Consider the following 25,368-nt stretch of genomic DNA (forward strand, 5'->3'; position numbering starts at 1 on the left):
TTACACTGCATTTGTTACATATATTGAATAAGTTCATTATGGTGGTTGGGTGGAAAAAAGTCAATGCAACAGTAATCTGTTGTAAAGCATGTAACATTCAACTCAATGCATATGCATGTACGTAGTCAATATTTTTATCCATAAATGGAAATATAGAAATTTAAGAAACGAGATAAGTAAGAATTGTTAACTTAGAAAGGTGGAATAGATACCGTCAGAAAAGTACTATTTGGTTATAGTTTTGTTATTAGGCACAAAGCTACTACATAAAGGGCTATCTGTTCTCTGCCCACCACTGGTATCGAAACCCAGTTTCTAACAGTGCAAGTCTGCAGACATATTACTATGTCACTGCAGGGGGGGAGGTGCGAAAAGTACAAAAAGAAGTTGGATCAAAATTCGAAAGATTATACTTTGAAGCCTACAACTAGGACTTCTAAAGAGAGTAACAAACGAGGTTTGAAATAATCTACTTTATTTTTCACTATACAAATCCATATTTTGGCTCCACTAAAATTAAAAGTACTGTAGACATAGAGTCAAAATAGAAATTCGTAGCTTGCGAAAATTCTGTATACACTATTTACAGCCTTCTTTGTTTGTATTCTTTTAAGAGTCCCTAGTTGTAGGTTTAAAATATAATCTTTGCATTTTGACTTAATTTGTTTCTTTACTTTTTTTTACTTCTGTTCTCCCTTTTTAAATTAACAATTTTTATTAATGTTGTACTCTATCATGAGTGTTATATATTTCTGAACTATGATGTAATGGATTTATTATAATATATTTATTGTAATATGTATGATTTTTCAGTTTAATATATATTTAAAAATGCATGTAACGTGTATTGTTAAATGTGTACAGCGAAAGTCCCGCCTGTTCTCTAAATTTGTAGATTTTCGAGCAATGTTTTGTGTGTATGTTAAATACTAGTGATTGCCTGTATTATTTCCAGACAAACTTTCGAGAACTTCGTCTTAAACTTTATAAATCGAAGCGCGGAAAGCCAGTTTAATATTGTTGGTTTGATACAGTTAGGATACTCTACACCCTGGAAACTGTGATAGACGTTTGTTAATAGGAAAACTACAGATATTTTACCAGGAATGTTTATAGATTTCGAACAGTTTCAATGAATTAATTTCAGACGTTAGTATTTCTATGAGGACATTATATATTCTTGTTGTGGTTGGGGAAACTCGTGTGAATAAGCTATCTAGGTTCCCTCTAAGTGAAGTGTGTGTATCAACATAAAATTAATTCGTTCATCGTGATCCGTCGATAAAATTTTCAGTTCCAGACCAGATAGAAGACTCAGTGCTGTTAGTAAAACTTTCTTATATAAATTATTATTTGAAATAACCATTTGTAATAACCGTTATTATAAACTGAATTAATGCCTTTATGTTAAAAAGAAAATTGGGTGTATCAATCTTGTTGGCAAGACTTATCAACATTCATTTAACCTCTAAACTGCCCGGCTTTTTGAAATGGTAACACGTAGCATTAATTAAAGACCCGCCTGAGATAAATTGTAATATAATGGCGATTTTGAACAATATGAGCTTTCAGATCCTTGAAACAAGTTTTTTTATTATACTTAATAAGGAAGTGCGACAATCTAAAGATGGTATAAATGGAAATATATGAGCTGGAAGGAAACAAACTAGTTAGTGGTTTACAAAGGTTAAAAACTTTTGCTCATTTTGCTTGTGTAAGTAACGAATATTTGGTTTGTTTGAATGGGCTTTCTGTGCTCTACCCACCATAAGTACCGAAACGCAGTTTTTTAGCGGTGTGAATCCGCAGACATACCGCTGTGCAAGTGGAGGACAAGTAACAAATATATTTGTTTGTTTGCAGAATTCTTTAAAAAGCTACTCGAGAGCTATCTGCACTAGCTATCCCAGATTTAGAAATTACAGACCAAAAAAGAAAAGGCAGAAAATCAACATCACATATTGCCAATTCTAAGGTGCATTTAATCAAAGAATTGGATTGACCGTGACGTTATGACTCTCGCACAGAACATGCCAAAGAAAAATGTTTTAGAAGACATTCAAAGTTAAAAATTGATTCTATTACGTTTTAATCAAAACCTCGATGGTATGGGTTGGGAGAAGAATCTGATCCTTATTTATTAAAACTGAGAAAATCAAAATTTCAGAGGAAAATGTATAAAATTACCTAATTCATATTTAACTAGACTTCAAAATAACTCCCTTTATTTTTCTCAGTTAAATTCTTCCACTTGTCATAACAAAGGAAAGGATGATTGTTTGTTTGTTTGTTTTGAATTTTCGCGCAAAGCTACACGAAGGCTAGCCGTCCCAAATTTAGCAGTGAAAGACTAGAAGGAAGACAGCTAGTCATCACCACCCACCATGAACTCTTTTACTACCGAATCGTGGGATTGGCCGTTACGTTATAACACCTCCACGGCTGAAAGGTTTGTTTTTTTTATTTCTCACAAAGCTACTCGAGGGCTATCTGCCCTAGCCATTCCTAAGTTAGCAGTGTAAAACTAGAGGGAAGACAGCTAGTCATTACCACCCACCGCCAACTCTTGGGCTGCTTTTTTACCAACGAACAGTAGGATTAACCGTCACATTATAACGCCCCCACGGCTGAAAGGGACGAGCATGTTAGTATGACGGAGATTCGTCACATCATGACCTTCAGAATACAAATCGTCCTAACTACCTGGCCATGCCAGACCTAAGAAGACTATTGTTGTAATGTGTTTAATCGTTGGGCGGATTTTTTAATATTACTTCGCGGAAATAACACGAAGATCAATCCATATAAGGAGACCAAATTAATTTCATTTGTTTTTTTTAATGATCTTTGGTACAGGCTAATTTTACGTGTTAATTTTTTTACAAAATTCCAAAAGTAATATATGTTTGACTTACTTTCAATAATCGGTGGGTGGTGATGACTGGCTGCCTTCCCTTTAGTCTTACACTGCTAAATTAGGAACGGATAGCGCAGATAGCCCTCGTGTAGCTTTGCGCGAAATTAAAAACAAACTTTCAAGAATTTTCTCGTTAATAAATGACAACAAAAATGCTCATCAACTCACTGTCTAGCTGACCAATAACCAACAAGCACTTTATTTATGTAAAAACGTGAACCTGACGATGACCGAAGAAGGTCGAAACGTTGTTCGCTCCTCTACATAAAAATTTTCTGAACCCAAACCAGCCGTTTTTACATATACATATTTTTCTCTACAAGTGGGTTTTCTCGTCATCACTGAAACACTTTATTTGTTTTAAATTCGCGCAAAACTAATCGAGGGCTATCTGTGCTAGCCATCCCTACTTTAATGGTAAAAGACGAGAAGGCAGCTAGATATCACCACCAACCGCCAACTCTTGGGCTACTATTTTATAAACGAATAATAGAATTGGTCGTGACAATATAACGCCCCCACAGCTAGAAGGGTTAGCATGTATGAAGTGATGTAGATTCGAACCCACGATCCTGAGATTACGAATAGCACGCCTTTTACCATCTGGCCATGCCGATCCCAACAAACAGATCCACTCTCACTGAGAAACTAACTCTCTAACTGACAATGCTTAACTAACTGAGTATGTAATTTGTATATTACGTTAGCTTTTTACGTTTTACAAGCAGCTTCTAGTTTTTACAGAGGCCTAAAATTTCACGAACTTCCGAGACTTACACATGTAGGAAAAAAACCCAACAAAACAACTCCTAGTTGATAAAAACATTTAAATAATAAACAAATAGCACACAATGGTAACACCAAATTCCTCCCTATTTTAATCAGGTGATTAATTTGCACATATAAATATGCAACCGAAAGTTCAATGCGATAAGACAGACATGTATAACTAGTTTAATTACATTATACATACAAAATATCAGGTAACGATGAAAAGCTCTTAAAATGTCTATTTAATAATCTTTCATAACGTTAATAGCTTCTTCTTAATATTTAGGATCTTAGTAGCAACGTAACTCTCATAGATTAGTTACCTTATTCCTATCACCACAACATATTACCTGTACAACATCGAATTATTCTAAGTATTTTCATTAACTCAAGAACCCTTCTTATATACATATAAAGAATCTAAGAAAACCAAAGTTATACGTCTGGAAAATAATACATTAACAACAAGAAAACTTTTTCAGTGTTTCTATTTTCTGTACAGCATAGACTAATCCGTTCGAGGATGGGGAAATGCTACTTTTCTACTTCAGTTCAAATAATTAAAAAGGGTTTCTTGCACTCAGAGAATTGACCTTTTTTGTTCCTTCTTGGCATTTTTCTCGTCTCCCACCCTCTAGAATTTACAAAATAATAATACTGTATTATTCAATGTTATATGATTTGTTACAAGTAACGTCATATCATAAACACATAATCAAAATGTTGTTTTTGTTGTCTTGAATTAAGCATAAAGCTTAATGGACTATTTGTACTCTTCCCACTACGAGTATCGAAACCCGGATTTTAGCGTTGTAATTCCGCAGACGTACTGCTGTGTCACTGGAGGGCATCAAAATATTAATTTAGAAACAAACTTAAAACCCTTAATAACTATTTTTTTAATGTAGCTTTATATAATAAACTCTTTGACCCACATTTATTTAACAATCTCTGTATTTAAATATTATACTTAAAAATGGATATTTAATATTATGAAAACATTACTCGCCACTTGAACTAATAAATATCTTCGAAAATATCCTGAACCATTTATCAAACACTTTTTAAAAATAACGTTTTATTGTTCATTGCTAGAAAGTTCTTTTTAAATTAGGCCCGCTATGGCCAGGTGAGTTAGGGTGTTCGACTCTTAATCCGAGGGTCACGGGTTCAAATCCCCGTCGCACCAAACATGCTTGCCCTTTCAGCCGTGGGGATGTTATAGAGTGTCAGGCAATCCCACTATTCGTTGGTAAGAGTAGCCCAAGAGTTGGCGGTGGGTGATAATGACCAGCTGTCTTCCCTCTAGTCTTATTCTGCTAAATTAGGGACGGCTAGCCCTCGAGTAGCTTTGTGCGAAATTCAAACGATTGAGTGAACGCGCTTTTGTTTTCAGAGATTTCATAAAATGAATTTTTATTTAAGTTAAGGATATTTTATACAATTTTGATAACGATTTTGTTTGTTTGGGAATTTCGCACAAAGCTACTCGAGGGATATCTGTGCTAGCCGTCCCTAATTTAGCAGTGTAAGACTAGAGGGAAGGCAGCTAGTCATCACCACCAACTCTTGGGCTACTCTTTTACCAACGAATAGTGGGATTGACCGTCACATTATAACGCTCCCACGATTACGGCTGGGAGGGCGAGCATGTTTAGCGCGACGCGGGCGCGAACCCGCGACCCTCGGATTACGAGTCGCACGCCTTAGGCGCTAGGCCATGCCGGGCCTTTTTGATAACGAACTGTGACTAGTTAGTTATGGTGGTTGGTCTTATGGACTAACTAGATTAACGTCTCTTTTCAGGAGGGCTGGGAGAGAATATACTATGCCCAAAGAAATTCTGCCGCAGATAGAAACCGGAGAGCTAGAAGAAAACCTGCTTTCACAGATCAGGTGCCGAAAAATTCTACCCGACACGTGTCTGAAATATGTGGCTAGAAGTGGAATAAGACTACTGGTTATTACATGAATATTATATACTGATGTAGATCAATGGAAAAATGTATGTCTGCAATGTACAGGGTGTGGTTGCTAGAACGGGAAAGTTGCATGTTTGACTGTCAAGTAGACGATGTGCAATTACGAAAACTATTTTACCTACATTTGCCTGTAACAGAGGGTCATCATTCAAATTAGCTTTTATCGTTACTTCGACCATATTCTCTGCCCGAGGAATGCTATATAATTTAAAGTACCTAATATTTAGGTTTACAAAAAAAGTAATACTTTTCAAAATATTTTCTTCTAACTTATTATTTTATGTTTTGAATTATCTTCAGTTGACCTTTCACATTATTCAACCTTGATTCATTTTTATTTTCACTTTAAAAATATAGATTTCTTAACTCGCTAAGGCCAGTTTGTCACGTATCTGCTTCTGACCATTCATAAGTAAGTTAATTTTAAATTCTGCAGACTTCACTCAATTGTTCATATTACTCTTCTTCAAAAGCATGTCTTATTTTAGCTAGTTCTTTTATTTCGCCATAACAACAAACACCACCAACTTTTATTTCTAGTTCTTATTTCTGTCAACCTTGATCTCACAGAAATTTCACTAGTTTTCGTTTTTAATATATTTTTAGATTTCTATCCTTGATTGTGGCTTGGGTATTTTATGGTGAACTTGGCACAATATTTCAAAAATAAAAAATCAATGTATAATATGTTATGCTCACAATCCTATTCAGAAGTTTTTAGTGAAGGTAGTGGTTGACATTCACTATGAAGGGCATGTTCTAGAACAATATACCATGCAAGTTCAGCAGATTTTCTGCATAAGCAGCCTAGTATTTACTTTGAGTTTTGAACTCAGCCTCATGGATTGCTCAATTTTCCACAAGTTAAACTTGTGGCATAGTTCAGTCAAACTTTCTCCAGCCGTGTTCCCTGTTTAAGCACTCATTGACATCAAGTATTAACTTGTCAAAATGTACAAGAGGAAACTGAAACTGTCTGTCTCTGAACAAGTCCATTCCAAGCAACAAACTGTATAAAAGTCTTGATAAAATGGTCCAAATCCTCCTTCGTGATACACTTAAACACCAATTAACTTTCCTGTTTCATATTTCTCTATAGGTAAATGATGTTACAGACAGGTATCTGCAATCTGTTTCTCTACTACTACATTGATGAGATAGTTATAAGTGTCTTAAAACTGCAGGTTCTATAAATGTTATGCAAGAAATAAACAAATACATTTTTATTCACACATACAGTGTTAATCATACCTAACTAGTGGGATTATAATTCATTACATTATAGAGAGAAGAATTCCCAAATAGTATTTGTATCACCCCTTGATAAAGTATGATCTTACTTCTGTAAACAACAACACACAAATGATCAAATTTAGATGTAAAGAAAAACTGTTATAATGTAATTTTTGTTTAGGGTAGAGATTTAATGCAAGTACACAACCTCTCATGTCTAGCTTGAAAGGATGATGCAACTTCACATACAAAACACTTGCATGAAAAAACAAATATAAATAAAGGTATATCTTCACTAATTACATAAAAGTATAATATATTTCCAACAATTAGAGTAGTGATTACTGTGCTTCAAACTTTGTTTTATTTTTGATAACTTCAATCAATTTGTTCCAGATTTTCACATTATTTGTTCAATAAATTTACTGAAGGTGACAGCAGTTATGAAAAAAAATGAGACTGATTTGTAATTCCCAAAATGTGTTACATATTATACATAAAAAAGATAAAGAAAGTGCAAACTATTATTTTGAGCTGCAGGTTTGTTTGTTTTTGATTTTCATGCAAAGCTACTCAAGAGCTGTGCTAGTCGTCCCTAATTTAGCAGTGTTAGGCTAGAGGGAAGGCAGCTATTCATCACTACCCACCACCAACTCTTGAACTACTCTTTTACCAACGAATAGTGGAAATTGACTGTCACATTATTATGCTCCTACAGCTAAAAGGGCAAGCGTGTTTGGTGCAATGGGTGTTCGAAACAGTGAGTCTTCAATTACAAGTCGAGGGCCTTAACCACCTGGCTGTGCTGGGCCTGTTGCTGCAGGTTTCTGGTTAGATTTAGTAAGCATTTTGAAGAATATTAGCATTTTTTTACCTCATTGGTTTTTATATAAAAATAGTTTATTTGTGAAATAATTTTTCTTTAATAATTGTTTCTCTGTAGACTCATGAACAATCATCTCTGTCCCTATTGTTATGAAATATTTAAATGCACAATAATTTCCTTGTGTATATATATATAAACTAGAAGAAAGTGAAAACTTAGGTATATCTCAAGACAAGGACTAACTAACTAATTTGGCAGTGGTTTTACATCTCCCAAGCCCTAAAGGGGCTTGTGAGACAATCAGAGGCACTCAGGAACATTTGTTTCTCAGCCCAGCAAACAGAATTAGGATTTGGTGTTTAAAGTATATGGTTAATATCCTGGCTTAAATAATATGATGATTCTATGCTTGGTGTGTGAAGGGTGTTCAGATTGGGAAACTAAGTTGAAATTTTAAGATAGAATAGTAAAAACAAAACCAAATCAAAGCAAGAATACCCCACATTCTACCTAAAATGGAAATGATTATGAAAGATATGGCTTGATAAGGCTCAGTAGAAAAATTATATCTATAGCTTTTGGATATTATGAAATGGACCACAACCAAAGTTATATCGCAATGCTATGCCTATTATCAGACATGATTGTGCCAATAACTTAACATAAACTAGGCCTTTAGTTAAATATAGTTAGTTAGTTAACAATGCCAATAAGGAATTGAATTTTAGTGCTACAATATGATAAATCAACAGAATAGCAGTACAGACAGTTTAGACTATAATTCAAATTCCATTACCAAAAACTGCATTGACCATTTAAATGATAATAGTTTTAATAAATTAATTAAAATATTATATGTAATTTAAAAGAAATAAAATCGATTATATCAATGAAAAATTAGAGACAAAAATTATCACTTAAAGAAACATTAAATGAAAGAGATATAATTTAATACTACAGCAATTATGAAAGGTTAACTATTTTCCTTTGATTAGATTCTCTTCCTTTTTATTGATAAATAAAAAATAATATTGTTCATATTGTTTTGGTCCAAGACAGACTTCTTTTAAATAAAAAAGAAGAGCACTTAGTCAAAGGAAAATAATATTGTTAATACTGTTTTGATCCAAGACAGACTTGTTCTATTTACAGGAGATTTACAATTTCATGATTGTTATTGTTAAATATTTTAGCTTATTATTCATTAATTATACAGATGAAGATGTATACATCCATATATATGTAAACATTCTTGTTATTCAGATGGTTTAAATTATCATTTGATGGCTTTACCAGTTTTATCTGTTTATTACCACACATCTTTATAATTTTGTGCATACTTTACATGAAAATGGTTTTAAATATCCAATACTGGGATAGGATACATCCTGCTCACAAATTATATGCACAGGTTAAAGTGATTTTATCATTTCATCTTTGTAAAGATATGCATGTGAAAAAGAACATAGTAGTAGTACTAAGAATTCAGACCACCCTGGGCAACCTATGCTCAACCCACCATAAGTATTGAATACCTAATACAAGTGTTATAAGCTGCGAGATTTACCTCTGAGACTCCACAGTCAAACCACACTGTAAGTGAAATAGAATCTAGTAGTGATACTGCTGGTTCTAATCACAATGTTTTAAAATTTTTTGAACTTGATCCTTTAACTTGTTCCAAGAGTAAGGTTAGATGAGAGAATATTTTGATAAAATTCTCTTGCAAAAGCAATTTTTATATTTCAAAAAATTATTGAGTTAGCACTTCAAGAAAACTTTAGATGAAAACAAATATAAACACTTCACTTGAAAAGAAGACTAAATTTCTGAAAAAAAATAGAGTTGAAATTATTTAAAGCCTTATTTGTCTCACTTTTTTCCCTAAAGTACAGGTTTTTTAATGAAAGTTGCAACTAAGTTGTATTTTCATAAACAAATCATGACTAAATCAAACATTCCTTACAGTTATAAACCAATAATTCATACACTCAAAGAGTTGGTTCAGCATGAACACTACTGTTTATTGTGTAACAGGTGTAAATCACTATGTAATTAAGTGTAGTTCCAAAACTGACAGAAGGAAATATCTAACAAATAATTAGAAAATCAAATAGAATATTATGCAGGTTGCATTTCTCAATTTGTGTAATTTGAAGAAATGTGGTCCAGTGTCATAATGTATAATCTTTCTCAATTTGGTGTTAACAGGGATTAAAACATTTTTTTACAATAAATGAATTTCAGTTAGGTTTCTTTGTTTTTTAGACTTTGAGGCCTTTATACCATGACAATAAAAGAAATAAAATCTAGCCTACTGCTCTTTTTCTTTTTGTGGCTATGCAGTTGTTCATGGTGTCCAACTATACAAAAGATGTGCCCAGAAAGGACTGCAGGTTCTGGAGCAAATCAGTCACTTTACCAAGATGAATGATTTATTTGGCCTTTTAAATTGTGGAAAGCTATTTATATACACATCTTTAATGTTGGTCCATCGAAGATATCCTGTTCAATAAACTAGACTTAAAAGTAAAAGAAAAACACTGAAAGCTAGCCTTCTCTCAAATTGTTTTAAATTAATTGCATTACCACATTTGAAAGCAACCAATTCCAAATGTAAATCATCCCACTAGAAAAATAAAGATGTCTCAGACAAAAACAGTTTTTACCCTGCAAAAATTTATATTAGTGTTTCCTAGTCCTACTGTTCTCACCATTACATATTTAAAAAGATGATGCAACAACACTATCAATTTCTTTAAGAATTTTAAACACATCAGCCAATCTCCTCTTAAGTCTTTTAACAGCACAAAATGTTGACTGATTCTTTTGAAATGGCCATATTTTTAGAAATGTATATTTGAGGCAGCTTTAACAAATGATTTGTTTTTGTTTACTAATTACAATTTCAAATTACTCATGCTGTTTGCAATATGGAAAAATAAAATTCTCATTTAATAAAGTCTCCTACAGAAAAAAATTGTTAATTAAACTAAAACTATTATGTTACATTTAAAAACATATAGAAAGCAGTGTTGCCCCAACTATGGAAAGACAAAAGTATATCTTAATTCAACAGACATGTCAGAATTTGTGTCACAATAACCAATACACTTGAATTATCTTATCTGTTACTAACAAAAGAATATATTTATGTTATAACTTAAAAGTTTAATCAAATACCTTAGAGTTACGTTAAAACCATTTATTACTGGTATCTGAATTTTTTTATTTTTGAAACAATAACAAAGCCAGAGGAACAAGTTATTTGAAAAAAAAAAAACTGATCAAATATGGAACCATTTTATGGATAAACTTCTAGATATTCAAGATAAACATATTCCTCACAGAAAAAGAGAGTGCAAATAAAAAAAAGTTTGAGTCACATTGGATATAAAGATACAATTACAGAAAAGCATTGCAAATATAAGAACTTTAAATTGACTAGTATGACAGGAGTTGTATCATATTTTTCACACATAACACTGAGAACAAATGAAAAAGGGAAATAAAAATGAAAAATGAAATAAAAGCCACAAATTTACATTTTGGGAAGATAGGAGGAGTCATCTTCAATTAAGACAGTTTTATTATTCTAACAGGGTGGTTGGTTCTGAAATGGGATGTCTTTAGATGATACTGCAATAAATTTAAGTGAGTTTATGAGGAAGCTTGATAATTATATAAATGATAAAGGCTGGTTTTAAGTTTTTTTTAAAATAGTTTTAGTTTAGAGGATGGGCAGCCAAGATACATCAAGAAGCCCCTTGTTGTTCCTGAACATTATGTTATGTTTAATAACAGTAAGTGATTGGATAATCAATATTTATTAAAACTTAATAAAGAAAACATATCACATTTCTTTTTTTGTTCACAATTTTTATTCTTCCATTTATTTACTTTAATTGCATTTCAGATTCCATTCCACTCCTCATTATTTGTTTCCATCACTGTACCTTGGTACTCTTTTTATATCCTTTTCTCAGAAATTCTTTGGAATGCAATAGAGTTCTGATGGTGATAATTATCATATTCCAAATTAGTTTCTCTTTATTTTCAGGCTTTTATCAGCTAATTTGTTAGTTGAAACAATAAAGCATGCCAGGATTGATAACAATCTGACAAATATGATGAAAAGTATCAACAACAGTCCAGTTTAAAGCACTCCTTACATCCTCGAGAAATGCCTTGTGGAAATAAAGTTTTGTGAAGGAGCTTTGCTGGAACCTACCATAAAATTATACAACCTTATTAGTTTTGTTAAAAGCAACATACAAGAACACAGTGCTAATCCAAAAGAAGATATATATCTATCAGATAACAGTCAATGGTATCTTTGAATAAAGTTATATTTCATTCTTCCAACAAGCTATCTATCTAGATAGATCAAGTTGCTAAAGTGTACAGCTAGTTATATATTTTGTATTTATGACATAATAACTGTAGCTATTTATTATAGTCCCTAATATTTAATTACTGATCAGAACCAGCCAGTAGCACTTTACCATCCTTGCTAAAGAACTGACTCACACTTGTATAATGCACCTATAGCTTAACCTTTAAACTACTGTTAAGTTAGATTTGTCGTAGTATATGCTTGTGCAGAGCTAATGGACTAAGACTGCTTCCAAAGATTTGAAGATTTGATCTTTTATTTTTGTAATATTCTTAGCAAATATTTTCTAAAATTCTGTTTATTTTTTATTAATTTTACATATTCACCCATTACAGTTCATAAATGAAGACTCATTATCATCATCAGGCTCAACTCAGATATCAGGTTAAGAGTTTTTTAAAACAACTTTCTCAGAAAAATTAACACTTGAGATTACTGAGAACATTGTATTATTCATTGCCCTAAGTATCATACCTATCAATGTAATAAAAGGTGAAAGTTTCAGACAACAGATAAACATTGTAGGGCTGTCAAACACTAACTAAGATAAACCATTTCAGATGAGATTTCACTCAAGTATGTGCCAGAGAAGACTAGAGTGTTTGAAATGATCAAGCAATGCATAGCAGTCAGCTACAAAACAGATTTCTGGATACCTTTCAGAATAGAACCAAATATGATGGTAGCTTGTCATCTGATCACAGAGGACTGAAGACTTGAGAATTTACATGCCTTAAACAAAATAACTAGCTGAAAAACACACTGCAGTTAGAGGTTAAATGAAATGGTCAATGCCTTTAAGATTCCTAAAAAAAAAAGGAAAGCAGTGGTTCACAACAATGCAACCAACATCATATTATGCATTCAACTACTACAAACAGAGGAGCCACTGGAAGAGATGTATAGATACAGGGGTGCAGAATATACACAGATCCCATCTTATGAACTGTTGCTACTGCAAGAAGACTTGTAGGACACTTTAAAAGTTTGCTACACCAACAGTTCCTCTCAAAGTGAAACAGCAACAGAATCAGACAGAGCATCAGTTGATTCAAGAAGTACCAACAAGATGGCATTCCATTTTTTTTTTTTTAATGCTGGACTTGTTTTCTGGAGTAGTGATAGCCAGTGATAGTGGTTTTGTTGGATTCAAAATGCTAATCATAGACATTCTGATGTGGCTTCTGAATAATGGCATGTTGCTGGAGACACAGCTAAAATTCTGAAGACTTTAGTAAACAATGACTGATCATCTGTCACAAGAATAAAATGTTTCTTTACTGACAACCTTACTGTTACTGTCAAGTATGAAGAAATATCACCTGGCTTTTCAGAATGAAGACCACCTTGCTGTTAAAGTACAAAAAATAAAATTAAACAGACAACAGATAGTACCTCAATTTTTTCAGCCAAGCAATAAAAGAAACAGTGGATTCTGAACTAGATGTTTGAGTGAAACAGAGTTGGAAGAGCAACTTAAACCTTCTTTCACCAGAGTGCACCCACACGTGTTGAAGGTGAAAGCACTGACCTGCATCAAGATGAGAAAAATGTTTCCAAAAGTACAAAGAAGCAGAAAGACACTGAAGTTTTGCTACCTGATCTAGATGATGAAGAAAGAAATGAAAGGCACAAGCTGGAGAAATACCTAAGAGACAAAACCAAAGTTGATTTTAGTGGAAGAAAAACAAAGACTGCCACCAAAAAACCAACCAGACTTGCAATACAAATACCATGCATTCCACCAATGTCAACCACCTCAGAAAGGATTTTCTCTAAAGCTGGGTATATAGCAAATAAAACAAAGTGTTCACTGTTGTCCAAAACATGGACAAATTTGTTTTTCTTGCTCACAGCATAAAAATTAGGCAATAAATAAAATTAAAACTACACTGAAGTTAGGATGTAAAATACATTCTAGAGTAGAGGTTCCCAAAGTGTGGTCCATGGCCCCCCCTGGAGGTCCACAGTAATACATCAAATGTATGAAATTACTATTTACTGAGATAATAACAAATAAAATAAAATACTAAGACACTTATAATACTAATACAGTAATACATATATAAATCTCAAATTAAGAATCATAACTAACATAAGTTAAATTACACAAATTTGTCGTGCTCCTGGTACCATTGCCTGTCGATCACAAAAAAACAAGTCATATGATTTCCAATTGTATTGATGCATATAAAATTAAAAGTACAGAAATAAGATTACGGTGGAGCTGGATCTTCATTTGAATCTGTCAGACACTGACCCAAAAATCTGCAAGATTGTTTCAGCAAAGCAGTATATTCCTTCACATTAAAACTATGTTGTAAGATTAAAAAATTTTTTTTATTTCTTTCAATCACTTTTCATTGTTCTTTCCTAAAAACTAATTTCAAGCTGAAATGATAGAAAACTTCACACATGACAAACCAGTTAAATGTAATAATATTTTTAAAGAGAGGCAGTCTGTCAATACTGTAAAGAAGTTGAAGGGAGTCTGTCAATTGGCAAAGTTTGGAAGCATCTGTTTTCGAGCACATTAAAAGATACTTTTTGTTACACATTTTTTCCTGAATACGTTTTAATGCACAAAGAGAACATTTAGCTAAATATATAACTGTTTTCTTTGTTTCTGTATTATATTCCAAAATATTATATTTTAATTTTTTACAAACTGTAGGTTTTTTGTGATGGTTCTTTTTATTATAATTGAAGGTCTGTGTTTAACTAAACTGTTAAGGGTACTGTGTATTGTTTCATTGTTTACGTAATATAGGTTAATTTAATCAACAATGCTGTTAAAATGTAACATTATTGTTTAGAATTGTATTTTCCTTTATAATATGTTACTAAGTTCTATTTTGCACTTTATTTATTACTATGTTGTTACTTATCACTTTCTTACATAATTAAAAATATGTTATCTTGTAAGTTCATCATAAACAGCACGCTTTTATATTATTATTGTAAACAACAAGATTACTGCTCTACATAATGTACTTCAAGCCACATGTGGATGTTTTATTTCATTTTTGCCATAAATTACTAGGATTTTCAATGCTAGTAGCTAAGCTTACATCACTGATAGGTTATGCAAAGTAAAACTAGCTGGGCAATGTGTTAAAACATTCAAAGATTTCAATTGTCCCTTAAGCAGAGCCCTATGGTGGACCTATATGCAAGTTTCTGAAAATGTACATTAAAAAATGTCCATAAATGCAGTAACAATTCCTTGCTTACTCCTAGATCACATACATAAAGTTTTAAAGTTTTTACTTAAAAAATATAAAAGTCATACTGAAAAGGTCATAGTAATAGAAATATTTTTTGTGATACTGAAAGGATTCAAACCTCACTTTTTAGATCTGAAATCTAGAGCTCTACAACAGATCCAAGTCACATTTTATAGCTAATGCTCATTAAATATACTATTTTAATATTATTACTTATAAAGTTTAGTAGCCTCACTATTACCAATACTTTCTGGTCAGCTTAGGAAATTTAAGCTAGTCTGAAATCCATATTTTAAGCCAACAATGCAAAGAAATATCTACAGTAAAAATGTATTAATAAAAAATATCAAAAACAGATATACAGTAAAACATGTCTAAGCCAGAAACTGCAAAGGTAGAAACCTGTACAAGCCAGAAATATCAAAATTTTGCAGCATTATCACAAGATTTTTCTTATAAAAGGCCTTCTATATGACGGAACCTGCATACGTAGATGGAAAACTACCTTCGCCTTCCTCATCTATCAACAAGTAGGATTAGATCCTGAGCAAGGTGGAAAAAATGTTTTTGATCAAATATTAATATCTTTAAATATTAATAAATTCTTGTTTAATTAATTATTTGTTTAAATATTAATAAATTCTCAGACATTTCGTTACAGTAAATATTGGTTAAATATATTCTCTTCTTTTTCTGCCATTATTAGTTTTGCAATTAAGTTAGATTCATGATTTGTAGAAACATGTGTCTTTTAAGTGCAAAATCCTACTCTTTAAATAATTCTCACACAAAAACTAAATTCCTATCTTCTTCCCCAATACTAAAATTTAGGGAAAATTTACTTAATATCCTCAATTTAAAAAAAAAACCTACTACATACCCTCATCAAAAAAAAAAGCTATTAAATATGCATGTAATCTTTCAATGAATTTAGGGTTAGGGTTGGGGTGTTTGATATTCAAATGGATAAAGGTATGTAATAAAGCTTTGGATAAATTACACTGGATAGTCAAATGATTTTTATTGCATCAAAGGATTACATTGGAATAAATATAACTAATGAATTTATTTTTATATAAAACACAGGACTTTAGCATGTATTTAAAAATATGATGTATTAACTTGTGTTTTTTTAAATGAGAACATTTACTAACTTTTATGTAAAAAGTAGGGATTTTAGTAGAATTGTCATATAAACTGATGAAACTGATTTAAAATTTATAATAGAATTACAATGTGGTAACAATGTAAGAGATTCAGAAGAAGAACAAAATGGAAAAGATATGAGGAAATAGAAATTCCTACTTTATCACAAGTGTTAAGTTATATTAACGCTATAAAATTGTATGCAAAAATGAAAGGGGAAAATTAACTTCATGAAAAGGGTGGAGAATTGGCATTCTCTTTTAACTGCATGAGAAAGCCCAATAAAAAAACAAAACAGTTGAAGCTGGACACTTTCTTCAAATAATTTGATTAAGATTTTGTGTACTTATGTATATTTTGAATGCCTATTTTTGTTCTTATTCTAATAAATATAGCATAAACAGTATAATAACTTTATTCACAAACATCTTACTTCTCTTTAGTCAAGTAAGTATAATATTCTGCTAAAAAATTATATATAATTAAGGAAAGGCATGTTCACTTTTTCAAAGCCGGAAATTTTTCTTGGTCCCGTGGGATTTTGCCTTAGACAAATTTTACTGTAAAATAAATATTCTAACCAACTCTGTTACAAAAAAAGTAAAATTTAAAAGATAATAATATATACCTTACTTAACAGCATAAAAAATATGTCATTTTGTTTACAGCTTCTGTTCCTTTTGTTTAAATGCAATTAGGATTCCTTTCAACTTTCCATTATTTTTTCACCTGCTAAATCTAATTCTCTTTTACAGACTTTTGTCTGTTAGTTCCTGGATCAATTTCCTTATTCTTAATACAAGTCTCCAATTAATTGCAAGAATATGAACATCAAGACCTGCTTTTATTTATATAGTTCATATTTTAGATGAACACAACTATCACACTAAACATAAAAGTGCATTTATATTTGCTTTTCATTTGAAGATTATTAATATATCAATAAATTTCAAAATTATGCAAATATTTTAAGTGGGCTATAAAAATAAGCATATTAAATGTGACCACTGAGTAAACACAACTATTTTAAAACACATAAGAAATTTAATATATGAATATAAAACAGTGGTTTACAGTTCAAGCTTTAATATACGTTTGTTATAAATTCAATATTACATTGAAATATCAAGTATACTAAATATTACACATGGTTAAGCTAGCTGTTTATATTTTTATTTATTTTAATTTTCCAATCAAACCTTCTCCTACATTTAAAAGTTAGACTTAATGCTTTTTTTAAAAACTATTAATCAAATAAAATGTCCATTTTGTAAAGATATTGGTATGGAAAATGATACCAAAAATGTAAGGAATTATTAATTTAATTAAATTTAAATGTCATTTTGACAAGTACACTAGACAGGCCTTGAAAATCGAATAGTAGTCAAATACACCATTTAGTCTATTTATCATGCTTAAATGAAATTCTACAGAAGAGCAAAGAAAACTAAATAAGCTTATTTTTTATTAATATTGGTCTCTTCCTATAAGTCATTACATGACTAGCATGTACAGCATTCTTTGTATCACAGTATGGGTAAATCTTAAAATTAAAAGAACTCTACGCAGTAGAAATTCTATAATTTTTATATATTTTACAACATTACTTACAAGGAGAATTTATCAACTCATATTATTCAAAAATGATAGTCCAGATCTTGAATATGTTTTAAGAATTTTATTAAGTTAAGCCTTATTATGCACAAACCTCATATATGCACTATTACATGCTAGTAATAAACTGAAACTAAAAAAAAAAAAAAAAAGACTAACATTTAAATTTATTTTCACTATCACACAGGAGCTAACAAATATATGCATAACTATTACTAATTTAAAAATAGCATCAAATGATAGTTTCACAATAATATGATGATAAGTTGAAACTAAAATACAATTGCTGGTTGAGAACTGCATAAAAGTAAACTTCAAATTGGACTATGAGATTTTAGTCAATCTGATACCTCATTTCCAAATCTTTTGATCACTTGCCAATTCTCTGGACAAGCCAGTCTTGCTGACAAAGTGGACATCTGTTGTTCTGTCTTACCCAAAGTGACATACAGCAGTTATGGAAAGAATGGTTGCACTCTCCCCACACAACTAAAACAGTGAAAAACATTTTTTATAAATTTTAATTTACACTGTGTCTGTGTGTTTGTATACACTTTTGTATTTTACAGATAAGAGTTTTAGTGAACTTTGAATATTTATTTTTTGCCTTAACTTTATGCATTATGTTTAACTTCTGGATATTTTTGTACTTTACATATAAAAGATGATGTAGTGACATGTAGAAGTTTTGTACTTTTTTAACAAAATTTTAAAAGGATCCTGACATTTTTATGTCTTAGAAATAAAGATTAAAATTAAAACAAGCTTAAAATATGGAATGATAATTTATCTAAAACCTCTTTACTTGAAAATGTGATAATTTCCTGATATAAGATATTGGCATAAAAAAAAATATTTTTTGGAGAGGAAAAAGAGTGAGATATCAAAGAAGGTTCCACTGAAGCTTCAATCTGTTTTCAAGAGCCTACAAAATTATAATTTTACAAATAAAATAAACTGGATGAATAGAGAGGCAGATCACTCACCTTTCAAAAAAAGTAGCATCTTTGAGAAAATCTGAAAATATCTCCATGCCTCTTTGGGAAGGATAAAGAATAACTGTCAAATAATCTACTCAACAAAACATATTCAAGTGTAGAACAAAAGGAAAGTCAAGAAAAGGAGAAGTTATGATGAAGCACCATGGTAAGATAATGATCAAAAACACTAATAATGTAAACAAGGGAGTCTAGGAAAAAACTGTCAAACACTTGTTCATGAAACAATCAAAAGTACAATCCTTAAAATAAATATGATGCAAAAAGGTCTTTTTAATATTGCTATATGACTTCTGGGATTGTAGAGCCAACAGAACAAAGAACAGAAGACACAATGAAAAAGACAAGGTAGGATATTCAAGAAGTAAAAGCAGTGATTTTTTTACGAAAGGTTCAAAAGGTAAAGGAAAGCTTAAACTAAATAAATGCAGCATCTTCTGTCTCGTTTTGATCATGTGTGAAGGATCGAGATTCGGGAATGTGTATCCCAGAAAGCAACAATGTGGGCTATATAACAACAAAGAGCCAAGACCAGACACAAAAGCTTATTTAATCTGACCAAGAGTAAAGTTTGAAAATGGAAGAGAAATTAAAGAAAAAATAAGCCTTTCTCCAGAGCAGCCAAGGTCTTTGAGAGAAAGGAAAAATCCAGATTAGAAAGTGGGTAGCTAAGGTGATAAATGGTATGTGAAATGTCAATGGCAAAAAAAATTCATCCTTCAATGTCCACAGGCAAAGAGAAGAAAAAAATTTTTTTTTTAGATGTAGGACATGATTCAGGTTGATGAAGAAGTGAGAAAGTGGAAAAGAAGAAGTCATTGTCACCTAGGAAAACAAGATTAAGCTGGCCAACAGGGAGCAATCAGGAGGGCTTTACAAGGAGTGGAAAGAACAAGAGAAATCACCTGATGAAGTAATTGGAAAAGTGGGTACATATAAAGATACCTGTGTGGCCAATCCCAGCTGAAGGCATCTATTGCCAGAGTCTGTGGATGAGGTACAGTGGCTAAAAAAGACGTAACTTGATGTAGAAGCCTATAGCAAAGGCATTCTTATAGGGAGAATCCCACTGATGGCAAAGATCCCTGACAATGAGAAGACCTAATGCCAACTTTGTACGATATATTAGGCCAAGGAACAAAAGATGATCTGCAATCAGATTGAAAAAGCACCTGGCATATGGCATGCAATAAGACAAAAACATAAACCTCTGTACTGGGTGCTCCCTTGGTGGTTAATATGTGCACTACCATAGAATATACAAATGAACCACCATCAGACAGTGTTGAGTGAGAAGAAATAAATGACCAATGCCTGATGTATGGCTAGAAGTTCAAGAACATTAATATGCAAAGGATTTTCATCCACAGGCCAATAGTCCTAAGCCTGCTAGTGATTGGTACATTTCCCCATTCCTGAACTGATGTTTTTCTCTAAAAATAAGTTTATTCCTATGACAGGGAAAAAGTGGCATTGTTTGTTTGTTTTTGAATTTCGCACAAAGCTACTCGAGGGCTATCTGTGCTAGCCGTCCCTAATTTAGCAGTGTAAGACTAGAGGGAAAGCAGCTGGTCATCACCACCCACTGCAAACTCTTGGGCTACTCTTTTACCAACGAATAGTGGGATTGACCGTCACATTATAATGCCCCCACGGCTGGGAGGGCGAGCATGTTTGGCGCGACGCGGGCACGAACCCACGACCCTCGGATTACGAGTCGCACGCCTTACTCGCAAGGCTATGCCAGGCCCTCCTCGATCAGACAAATGTAACTTTAAAACCAAAAAACCTTAAACTCTTGGTATGGCCAAGAAGTGTACTAACTTTTCTTTGTTTTTCCAAACGATTAAATGTTACATTAAAAACACCTTCGAACAAAGAACTACTCTCATATGTCACTTGTAAGGGATTTACTGGTCTATATTTATTTTAATATTGATGTTTATTTCACCTAAAAGGCCCGGCATGGCCAAGTGTGTTAAGGCGTTCGACTCATAATTCGAAGGTCGCGGGTTCGAATCCTGGTCACATCAAACATGCTCGCCCTTTCAGCCGTGGGGACATTATAATGTTACGGTCAATCCCACTATTCATTGATTTTAAAAAAGTAGCCCAAGAGTTGGTGGTGGGTGGTGATGACCAGCTGCCTTCCCTCTAGTCTTACACTGCTAAATTAGGGACGGCTAGCACAAATAGTCCTCGAGTAGCTTTGTGGCCATGCTGGGCCAAAAAGTGGCATACCTGTCAATGTATGGGTTTTGACTAGCTACAAATGCAGATTAGACTGCAGGGAAGGATGAAGGGAAACTTTGATGGAAAGAGGATCCCAAGCAAGCCTCTCTCACTCATGAAATGCTCACTGAAGGAATATCATATAAGTACAACTAAAAGGGACCAGGGACCCCAAAAGCAACAGAATCTTGGGAACAGTAACTGATTTAGCCAAGACAGCATAGTGAACCAAAAATTTCATTGAATAAAGTTATAAAGGAGAAGGCAGTATCTGTTTGATAATCATGTTTAAAAGACCCCAACAGAGCAAGACAGTGAGTGGGTCTTAAGAAGGATTTCTCTAATTCGATAAACCAGTATGCCCAAGTTGCCAGAGAAAGAAGTTGTTGAGTATGACTGGCTGACTCCTGTTCACAAGGAGCTAGAAGAAGCTAGCTTTCTATGTAATAATGAAATCAGAGATAATGTGCAAATTCTCAGACTATATGACACAAAATGTAAGGTGCAGAGGCAATTTTGAAGGGGAGGGCTTGAAATAGGTAAACTGCCCCAAGACAGACAAACCAAAGATAAAGAGAAGACTGATAGACACTAGCTAGTTGTGGGTTCTAAAGGAGGAAGGAAGGAAATGGGGAAAGGAGAGACTGAAGGTGGAGAAAGAAACTGGACAACAAATCTTTCTGACAGAATCTGAAGCATCCATTTATCATTGATGGACGTAAGTGACGAAGGAACTTGAAAAGCTAAACCCCCACTGGGTAGTCACTGATACTGTTGGCAACATGAGTTATATCATCAAGAAAGACAAGGAGAAGTACATTGAAGAGAAGGAACAGGTATGGGCTGAGAAGTTGAAGGATGTGAGGCCAGCAGGGATAAAAAAATGTTTGTATGTAGATGATAACAATATATCAGAACAATTAGATCTGAGAAGTTATGTATCATATCTGAAACAATATTTTCTCTTATTAGTTTCCTTTGATAACTTCGAATAACAAACATTTATGTTTATTTGGTGAAAATAATAACAATTTAAGTAATTTTATAATTAAACTCCACAATCTGAAAACTTTCCACAACAAACAAACCTAATGCATTAGCATTTAAAATCTAACACTCAGGAATAATGATAGCTTACCAACACAATCATCTTGTTTATTTTCTGCTTGACATCGCAAACAAGCATCTGAAATGAAATTACAAACATATATTAAAACTTTCATGTAGTGAACTAATAAAAGAAATTAAAATCTCGTATGTACTTGTACATACTGGGGCGTAAATCCATTATTATCGACAGAACCTGAAAATCAAATTTCATTATACTTAAAAGACGTTTACATCTTCAAAGTTTCAATAATCACTGTCATGCAGAATCTACTAGAATTTTTATTTCTAGAAGTATATATGTATATAACTTGCTAAAAACATTTATGTCTATATTTTAAAACCATAAGTTTGATTCACCAACAAAACCTCAAGTTACAACTTGATAATGTTTACTGTGCTAATGATAAGTGCTTTATAATCCAATCTAAAGGTAGCAACTTGAGTTTAGCAGATGCATATAACAGAAACCATTTTTAAGTTTGAAATATTAGGTTGAGGAATAATTCGTGAGCATTTTTTAAATAATTTCATTCAAGCATTACATGCAAGACTATACAATACTTCAATGCATGAACACATTACACCCAAAACATTTATTATGATACTTTATTTCATATAATACTTAGGTATATAGTATGCATTGTTTTAAACGAAATTGCAAGAAATTAAATGCGAAAAGCAGATGGTGTCGAAAATGCTCGATTTTGTCCACTTGACATTCCATTTAATGAGCTGAAAATGAAAGCAAAAATTAAAGACATATGAAAATCAAACACACCATCTATTAGAGCAAAAATTTATCTACCAAATGACATGAAATATTTTGCGAAAGCGTTTCATTTATGAATATATTTTTTTAACTTGAAAAAACGCTCACGAATTATTCCTCAACCCAATACAACTAGTTTTTATTCACATGTTACAACAGTTTTATTTCCTTTTTCTCCTAGTGTTAGTGACTTTTCTCACTACTGTTGAAATTATATAATTATGAACGTGCATATTTGCATTTATTTCCTGGAAAATTTCCTAATCAAGTGAGACATTTTTTTTAAAAATACTGTTTTATATGCTATACTTATCAGAACCATGTACATACCTTTAGTGAAAGAAATCACTGTTTATAAACTGTGAAAAATAAGATAAAATATAAAACTATATAACTAATTTAAGTGCAATGCAAAACTTACTGCTGTTTAAAATTAATTTCAAAGAATCAGAAGTACATAGTTAAGATCACAATGTTTATCTACTGACAAGATAGGTATATGTAAAGGCTATACAACCCATCGTATTAACTTTTAATGTTTTCCAGAAGTAGATTTGAATGACAGTTTTGGTATCTACCTGTGGCGAAAATAAACATAGTAATTCCATATTATAATTTGGAAGCCATGACACCGGTCTAATGTTTCTTCATCCATAATATCTTTAGTAATCATAAAAAGTTTAAAATGCCAGTAGGTTAAGCCTATGAAAGTATTTTCATTCAAATTTTGGACATACCCATTACTTGTACCCTACAAATAGCGCAAGTGTCGCATTCCACATCCCAACTCCACATCGCTACAGCATTCCATTTTTTTAGTGTAAACATTTTTTCTGGTTTGTGTTCATTTGACTCATCTTTATCAACTATACATTCTTCTTCATCACCCATTATTATTGTGCTTCACAACGTAGAAAAATAAATGATAAAGCAACGCCTTTAGAGAAATTATACTTTCTTACTAGTCCTAGAAATAGTTAATTATGACACGCCAAAACAAAACTAAAGCATACATATATATATATATATATGAGAGAAAGTGAGAGAAAATGATAAGAAGTATAATTAAAATTGTGATTTTATGTGAAGATAACGAAAACAGTAATTAATAAATGTGTTAATTATTGTTTTAATTTCCATCTTACGACAGTGTAATCCATCTTGTCAATAGTGCAAGATGCGATTATAGAAAATGTCTCGCATGCAATCAAAAACGTACTGTATAATACAACCAAATATATATATGGAATGATATATTTTTATCAGTTTGTAATAATTAATATTTTAAACAATGAAACAAAATGCACAGCCTAACGTTTAATATATATATTGGCTAGTTGTGTTTTTTTCTTAATTTACTGTAATCTGAATAGGTTAAAAAAAGTATTTGAATATTCACTTAAAGTAACATTTGTTTTATAAATACATCTTTACAAAGTGACAAAAGGGTAGGAAACCAAGCATTTTTAAAGTTTTATAATTTTCAGTTTATACAGCTACATATACATGTGTGTGTGTTTGCTTTCGTGCAAAATTGTAGAAATAATTATCTGTATAATGTCCATTTTATACTCTCTGTGGCTACTGCCTAACTACGGTAACGTATTCTCTAATAACAAATTTTAAACAAACAAATTGTCACTGTGAGTTTCAATACTACATATTCGTATAAATAATGTACGTATGCAGGGTATCCAAAAGTTTTCTGTTTCAAAAGTAAATAAAACTAGCATCAAGAATAACAAATGTGAAATATTTGGTTGTGGCCTACATAGTGCATCATTCTTCTCGTGACTCATGGTACACTCACGTTTTACTGACGTCACGACAGTACAAATTCAACGTTAAGTATCGATTATGTGACGTCATTTTAGTGTCTACTGTCTGAAAGGCAACATACTATTGTATTGTGTTACAAGTGGTTAAAACAGATGACCCTTCCAGGTGTCCCTTGACCCCTCTCAGTAAAATACGTTGTTTAAGCATGTTCCTCAAACATGCACGTGCGTCACAATAAATTCTCTTAAAATGTATACCTTCCACAACCGCAAAGAAACGATTTTTTTACTTATACTATTCTCTGTTCTATGCAAATCCGGCAAAATAAGTTTTGCGTATTGCACTGAAATTGCACTATGGCACAACTC

The 25,368-nt window shown here is 32.1% G+C and overlaps 1 protein-coding gene across 5 annotated transcripts; it reads right to left on the bottom strand.

Annotated features, from left to right (window-relative positions):
• Positions 1–3,727: 3,727 nt before the first annotated feature.
• On the bottom strand, positions 3,728–24,223 carry Roc2 (Regulator of cullins 2). 5 transcript variants are annotated; one of them, XM_076456498.1, is made up of 4 exons: positions 23,959–24,223; positions 22,481–22,528; positions 18,463–18,601; positions 3,728–4,322 (listed from the first exon to the last, which is right to left on the bottom strand). In XM_076456498.1, exons 1-3 carry the CDS (start codon positions 24,110–24,112, stop codon positions 18,483–18,485), a joined length of 321 nt encoding a protein of 106 aa, XP_076312613.1. In that variant the 5' UTR covers positions 24,113–24,223; the 3' UTR covers positions 3,728–4,322; positions 18,463–18,482. The 5 variants fall into 5 exon arrangements, with proteins under 5 accessions (XP_076312613.1, XP_076312612.1, XP_076312615.1 ...); XM_076456497.1 differs by lacking the exon at positions 3,728–4,322 and adding an exon at positions 10,665–11,956; XM_076456500.1 differs by lacking the exon at positions 3,728–4,322 and adding an exon at positions 15,115–15,895.
• Between the last annotated feature and the right edge of the window lie 1,145 nt (positions 24,224–25,368).

The sequence above is a fragment of the Tachypleus tridentatus genome, chromosome 9, assembly GCF_004210375.1.
Source record: "Tachypleus tridentatus isolate NWPU-2018 chromosome 9, ASM421037v1, whole genome shotgun sequence".
NCBI lineage: Eukaryota > Metazoa > Arthropoda > Merostomata > Xiphosura > Limulidae > Tachypleus > Tachypleus tridentatus.

Coding starts and splice junctions, on each gene's coding strand:
- Roc2 (XM_076456498.1), bottom strand. CDS start 24,112: ATGGGTGATGAAGAAGAATGTATAGTTGATAAAGATGAGTCAAATGAA. Junction 22,529..23,958: donor TTGTAGGGTACAAGTAATGG/GTATGTCCAAAA, acceptor ATTTCATTTCAG/ATGCTTGTTTGCGATGTCAA. Junction 18,602..22,480: donor TAAACAAGATGATTGTGTTG/GTAAGCTATCAT, acceptor TCACTGTTTTAG/TTGTGTGGGGAGAGTGCAAC.